Here is a 7500-nt window from a genome sequence, read left to right as displayed (position 1 = left end):
ACCTTTCACAGACACAAACATCACAAAGTGCTTCACAGAAAGCAAAAATAATTTAAAACAATAAAACAGATCACAGATATAAAAACAACAATTAAAACAATAAAAAGCACTTAACTGAAAGCCTGTCTGAATAAAAATGTCTTAAGATGTTTCTTAAAAGAGTCAGTAGAATCTGAGCAGCGAAGGGACAGAGGGAGAGCGTTCCAGAGCCTCGGGGCCACCACCTGAAAAGCTTTGTCTCCACGGGTTTTATAATGAGTTTGAGGGACCATCAGCAGCATTTGATTAGAAGACCTCAAAGTCCTGGATGGACAGAGAGGCTTCAGAAGGTCCAGTATGTATTTGGGGGCCTGACCATGAAGTGCTCTGAAAGTTAAAACTAAAATTTTAAAATGACTCCTCAAAGTCACAGGGAGCCAGTGCAGAGAGGCTAAAACAGGTGTAATGTGGTCTCTCCTGTGGGTCTTTGTTAATAACCTCGCTGCAGCGTTCTGCACAGACTGAAGCCGAGTCAAGGAGGATTTGTTCAGACATGTAAAAAGAAGATGTTACGACTTCTGAGTTTGTTGTGCCTGATAGACTAAAATGTGACACTGTGTGATACAGTGATAGTTTGGCTTGTAAATAAATTATATTATTATAAGTATAATCAAACAAATACACACGCCCAAGTAACAAACACAATTCAAATAGGATAGCTCAGGAAATCAGTAAAGTGGAGTAACTCAGTGTTTTTCTTTTCTATTTTAGTTATTTTATCTTTTTTTCTCCAATGAGAATTATATGGCATTGTTGTAGACACTGTTACTTCATTTCAAGATGTTTTTTGTGTTTGTAGAGTTTGCAACCCCATAAATCTGTGATGCTTCAGCTTTCTCCTGCAGTCAGAACACAAGCAGAAACCAAAGTACATTTAGCTGGGACTATGTGCATGTGAATGTTTGTCTTAAGTTTCACTGTACTGGACCGGCAGCCTGTCCAATTGACAGACTGCAATGAAGTTCACCAAATGTCTAAATGATTTGTTTTTAACATGTGGGAATAAAAATAATTAGTCACAAGATAACTATGCTGGAACTAATACGTTTAGGTTTAAGCTAAGTTTTCGTGACATGCTGTTTATCTGCAGATAGAATGATTAAGGTCAGATATCACTTGTGTTTATCTTTGTGTTTTCCCTTGACCCAGCATTTCCTTAGGATGATATCTTGCTAAGATGACATAATAGTGTTTGTTAAACAATATATATCAGGCCTCAACTGTCTCAGGGAAGCAGAGAAGCACAGAGACAGGAGCAGAGAGCAGGGGGACAGTCTGATGTTGTTCTCTGTGTTCCTGTTGTTGCAATAAAACTCAGCTGATCATTCCATGGACCACCTTCATTCTTGGACCACATATTTCTGTCTTTGTCAAATAAATATTTCCATAACAATAACCTATACCAGCACAGCAATGACTTATAGCACACAATTAAGATAATACTTGAGTGGTTTTAGGGCAAATCGCTAACCCTTTGTGACCCAACCAAAGCTCAGAGTTTAATCTAAAGAACATCTACAGAGAAAGCTAAATATGGGATTTCAGATGCTTATCCAGTCTAATAGATGCTGAGTAAATTTACCTACACACATCCATGTAAAGAAACTTTAAAAGACTTGAATTCATAAAAAGTTGAATTAAGTAGATTGGAGTTAGTCAAACTGAACTGTTACTTGAACTGATATATTGTACCTTAACAGCAGGTAATGTACCTGGTCATCTCACTGAAGATGGTAATGTTGTGTGGACATGCTGTGCAAAGAAATACGAAGTGAGATTAAAATTTACATTTCATATGCAGTTATCTAAACAGCATAATCATCTTAACTTGAGATCTCTAGAAAAAAGCCTATAAACTGGTCTTAAGTTCAGACTCCACCCATAAGGCAATTTATTGTCTGTTTCCAACTCGTGCTTTTCCCTTCATTCTAGGAAATGAAAATAAGAAAGTGAAAAAAGGGAAAATGGTTTGTGATGCATAAATGGAAGTTCAACAAGGTTCAGTGAAACACTTATACAATTTGCTGCAGTATATTGGGGTTTTATAATCTCATTATCATCTTAGTGCCAGATTTACCCATGAGGGCCATTCTGTATTCGCTGTTATTATGTCCACAGAGTTGGCCATTTGTCCCTCTGTTTCTCGCCTCACAGCCAGTCACTGCTACAGTCTCTGATAAGTACCCCCTCCTTTTTCTTTGAACTTCAGTTTTATTTTTTTCTCAATATCCCACACTATTATTATTATTATTATTATTATTATTATTATTATTATTATTATTATTATTATTATTATTATTATTATTATTATTATTATTATTATTATTATTATTATTATTATTAAATTTCAGTAAAGCAAATAGAGTTTCATGACTTACAGTTTACTTTTTTAACAGATGTGTATTCTCACTTTTTAAAGTTACTAGGTCTTTATTTTGATTTTGGTTTAACTGAACTGTACGTACAGTTTGTGGTTACCGTTGGAGATTTCGCATTGCTTTGTTTGTCCTGTAAGTGTTTTAAAACTACTTTTAGAGTTGTTGTTGTTGTTGTTTTCTCTTTCAGTGTATTCTGGGGCAGCTGAGGGCGCTCATGTGCAAGGTACAGTAGAGATGGCCACCTGCTGCTTTGGAATCCTCAAGCCTCTTAGCTGCAATGGGTGGTGTCCATCTTTAGTCACTCAGAGGGCATCCCCAGATTAGTGCTTCACAGACATGGATCTCATTTACCCATATGGCCTCGTCTCATTGAGTTGATACAGGGTTTTAATCTGCCCAGCCTTTCCCTCTGACCTCAACATGTGACATCTACTGAGAAAAATACCACATAAACTATCCATACACAACATTTGATGGCCATGATATTACGAGATCAAGAGCAAAGATGAGGCTGAAAATTGTTCCCAACATATTCTTAACCATAATCAGAAACTTTGTGAGACACTACATAATTTGTGGTGTGTAATACTGTAAAAAAAAAAGTAATAAATACCATAACAACAACATGCTGGGTTTGTGTGGCTGTGAACTGGTTTTAGATGCATTCCCTGGTGTGCAATTAATCCAATAAGCCCAGAGGGTCACAGCTAATCCAACCACAGCTAGTATTATGACTCTTAGCAATTGCCTTCCGTAGACTTCAACTATCACTGCTTTTATTAACAAAGCACAACTTGTCATTCACCAATCCTCATTGTACTCTTATCTGCAACTTCACTTAGCTATTCGTTATTATTGGTTTTTCCCTTGTAAAGGAGACGATGACATCACAATCAGGTAGATAAAGCTGTTAGCAGCACTTTTGCTTACCATTGCAGGATGATTTTTTTTTTAATTCTATGTTATAAAAAATATACTTCATTAAAATAAACTGTCTCCAAGAATGTCTGGGGGTGTGCCTGTCTCAAGTGGTCATTGGATGAAAGGTGTGGCACATCATGGACAGGTCTATCTCAGGACCACATATAGACAAACACAAAGAAAACTATTCACACTTATAACTTATGACAATTTAGAGTTGTCATTTATTGAGCAAGGTTTTGGTTTGTGGGATAAAACCAGAGTAGAAACCCCACACATTTACAGGTAGAAGATGCAAACTTTACACGGAAGGGTCCAGCCTGGAGTCCAATCCTCAATATTTGTGCTAAAAGACTACAATTTAAACCAACTCCTCTATTGTGCAGCCTATCATGACAACATTTTTGATCCATTTTTTCTGGCTCTCATTAGTGTGTTTTAACCTGATTAATTAAATGTTTTGATACATTGTGGCAGTAGTGCTAGACTATATTTTATCCTCTGCATAACAAAGTTAGAATTAAATGTACGTTTAACGCAATTATATTTTTATTTTTAATAGAATATACATTAATGAACAATGATATATCTGGAATACACATATTTGCTAAAAAGATGTTAAGAAAATTAAGGAAAAAAACATTATCCTTGAAAGTCTTTGAGTTATAATCATCTTCAAATTACACTGTTTTTATGCTCCGAAAATAAGATCAAGTTTGTATAAATATGCAAACAAACATAGTAGCTTCTATGACCAGCTTTGTTTACCTTCAAATATGACCTTGACTATTTTCCTTTTACTCCCTGTTAACAAAAACTACATAAGACAACCATTTCTAACAGAAGACAAATTATCTATGAAAAGCAATTTTTTTGCATTTGAAGTAAAAAATAGTAATAAACCCTGCTTGTCTGTGGCATATGAAGCAGAATTAATAAATTGCTCTGAGAGCTGCTGTGCTTATTGTGCCAGGAAGTAATGAGATAGGCTGCACTGATCCCTCACTGATTCTATGTCTCCTAATCCTCAACTCTCTTTTTCCTGCTTCTCTTGTTTATCCACTAACATCCTCTGACCATCGCTGGCCTGTCACTGCTCCTGCTTTGACTTTTGATCTGTGTGTCAGCTGACATTTCACCTTTTTTAAGTAGTTTGGCAACAGAGTTAAAACTCGAAAGCATAGTGTATTGTATTTTCTTCGGACAGCAGCTGAATTGTTTTACTTATTTAGTCTGTCATTTTTGTTATGCTGGACTATCACAGTTATCCCATTTTCAAATTTAAGTGGGCTTGTTTAAATCACAAAAAGGCAGCAATGTGGGTTTTAATGTCTTATATTGATTCATCTTTTTTATTGTGATTTCCTTTTTCATCTTTCACTAATTTAAGTCTTTTTACTTCAAAGCTCCAAAGATGATTTTCTGGTGTCATCTCTGAGAGGCCGTGCTGGACAATGCTGTCCTCTGGCATGAGCGTTTGTACAAGAGTGGAGATATGAGTACATACATTCCTGCAAGATAAAAACTCCTTTACACTTGTGTGTATGTCTTCCTAATATGAAGAATGCTGTGTGTACAGCCATGTTATCAGGGTGACCTAGAGACAGACTGGTTATAACTTGTGTGAGCCTCTAAGGGCTATACTACAGAGCGAGTGGAAAATCACCACTCCTGTCTATTCCCCGTCTCTCCCCCTGTGCTGGTCAGCCAGTATGTCCACCTACTGTGGGGTACTACTCTTATCTGTTCAACATGGACAGGCCACTTACCCCACCCCCCCCATCACACACACACACACACACACACACACACNTCTGGTCTGCAAATTTAACAGCAGCAACTCAACTTTTACATAAACGACAAAATATGCTCATTATAAAAATAACATTTTGCTGTCACACACACACACACACACAATAAAGCTTTAGGTACTCTTTTGGCTTCACACACATACTCAGAAATAGCCCTACACATATAGAAAGAGTTATTGCCCCAAAGACACACACCACACAGAGTATCAGTCCTTACATTGATTTGCTCTGGATTTCTTGATATGACTAGTTGTTGTTGAAAGATGTGGGAGCAGCCCAGAGGGCAGAGAATTGCATCTCAAGCCAAGGAGTAAACATGCAGATCAAGAGGTCAACACAAGGATAGGCAAACAAACCTCAGGATGCATAAAGTTAAATTGTGTCCACTTATTTTGAAACAACCTGTGTACTCACTCCAAGTCTAAACATCTGTATGACTGTGGCTTTCTATTTAATTACCTTCACTTTACCCTAATCCTTGCATTGATCTTAACAGATTATATAGAAATAAAGGAGGCATTTGGTCTACTTTTTCAGAATTAAAATGTGTGGAGTCATTGTTTAATGCAGTTTTCAATGCTATGTTTAGTTGCTTCTCTTTAGTTTGCTTTATTAAAGCATGCATGCCATTTGATTCTCAGATGTCACTTTGACCCAGTTCTGCACTCTGCACAATTTGAAGCCAGATAACAAAATCCCAAACAAATAAAAATAAATTACCAGGGCAGAGGAAAGATGAGTGCTTGCACTTTGGGTCCTGAAAACCTTTGTGAAAACTAAATGAGATTGGCACCAGCCATTGGAGAACATTTTAGAAGAATTATGGGGAAGTGAATTGCATTTGGCACCAGGCAGCTATCAGGTAGTAATTAGTATAGCTAACATCCCTGATGAAGAAGTCAAGTCTAGGTCAGGGTAAAAACTTCAAGGGTATTAGTAGGTAAGGGTTGGAGGCCAAGCCATGCTCCCTCCCCTCCCTGACTGTAAGCTTATGCCTTGCCTGCTCAGATCTGCTGAAATCTAAGTTAACCTTTAGCCTTGAGGTGTCGCTGCCGGTCACATGTCAGGATGGCTCTTGTTGATCATGTTGATCGTGTTCATATTAGTTGTCTTAGTAGGTCCTACTCAAAAAACTAGACAGCTCAAGTGATTTAGACTTACACACTTTTGATGTAGATGATACCTTACAGCTTAAGCCCATACTTGGCATTCCAGCCCCTCTCTGACCCCAGGATCAAACTTTCTCTGACACACAATCAGCAGAGAAATTATTGTGTATAGATCAATAGTGTTTAAAAGACATTGTTATGCTAAAAAAGGGGAAAAATCACAGTGCAGTGTCTTTCATATGTGGCAAATGTGATTAGAATGAATATATACAGTATGTTTAGATGGTTGTAGATGTCAGTGTGCATTTGTCCCTGTTTCTTAAAACAAACTCTAATCTTCAAATGCAAACTAGTTTACCATGTCACCTACTCATTTGATCAAAAAAATGATATATTTTAGATTTCTTTGAGTGACATGGTAAAAAAAATTAAACAGTTGTAGCTAAAACTTGTTTGTCATTGAGGTTTTGTCACAATTTTATAACTGTTAGGAGTCAATGATTGCAATTTGGACTAAAAATGAACTATTATTTTAAATAATTACTAGCAGCAACACAGACTGTGATTGAAATGTAAATAGAATGCCCCTGTAAAGGATCTTATTTTATTTTTTGTCACTAATTTTGTTATTAATAAGCATGAATTAAATTGTGTAACACACACGCTTGTGTGTTTTAAATTCACAAATACTAATCAGGGATTCTTTTGTGTTGCCATATCAAAATATATTAAATACTGTTTTTTTAAATAACTTCAGTCTCTGAGGAATTAGGACAAACAAGGATATGTTCCAATTTTTTATTTAATTTTTATTTTTTAAAGGGGTTGAACTTTGTGAACTTCAGTGCATTTCATTTATCCAGTGTGCTATTTGTGGTGTTTTTCATCTCTTGAATCCTGGCCTAGTTTCTTGATCTTGTTTTTGGAAAACACGAGTTAAGCTGCAGTGCACAAGCCATTAGATCGCTGCACTGTATGCCTGACCTCTGACCAGTTAAGCTCCTGCCCTGCCCCATCCCTGGTAAACTCTTCGCCTCCCCCACCAACTCCGCCACATCTGCCCACCTCATGCTTTACCCCAGCCTTATTCGTTCTTGGAATTGATATGGTGTTTGGATGATCCTCCTTGTATTCCTTTGCACTGAAATCCTGTTTGCTCTGTCATGTGTTGACTCTCACAGAAATGTGTGTGTGCGTGAGTGTGTGTGTGTGTGTGTGTGTGTGTGTGTGTGTGTGTGTGTG

At 37.0% G+C, this 7500-nt stretch overlaps 1 protein-coding gene across 3 annotated transcripts in view; it reads left to right on the top strand.

Annotated features, from left to right (window-relative positions):
• The window catches only part of arb2a (ARB2 cotranscriptional regulator A), a 143932-nt gene that overhangs the window by 108419 nt on the left and 28013 nt on the right, over positions 1 to 7500 (top strand). Inside the window, exon 11 of one of the 3 annotated variants that reach the window (XM_014012516.1) lies at positions 2605 to 2824. The exons of the other annotated variants lie outside the window; for them this stretch is intronic. Coding sequence (XP_013867970.1) covers positions 2605 to 2741 — 137 coding nt within the window. The 3' untranslated portion in view covers positions 2742 to 2824. Of the gene's footprint in view, positions 1 to 2604; positions 2825 to 7500 lie in introns of those variants that run through there. 3 annotated transcript variants of the gene reach the window in all.

The sequence above is a fragment of the Austrofundulus limnaeus genome, unplaced genomic scaffold (genome assembly GCF_001266775.1).
Source record: "Austrofundulus limnaeus strain Quisiro unplaced genomic scaffold, Austrofundulus_limnaeus-1.0 Scaffold92, whole genome shotgun sequence".
NCBI lineage: Eukaryota > Metazoa > Chordata > Actinopteri > Cyprinodontiformes > Rivulidae > Austrofundulus > Austrofundulus limnaeus.
Note: the sequence above shows the minus strand (reverse complement) of the source record. Positions and strands in the feature narration are given on the sequence as shown.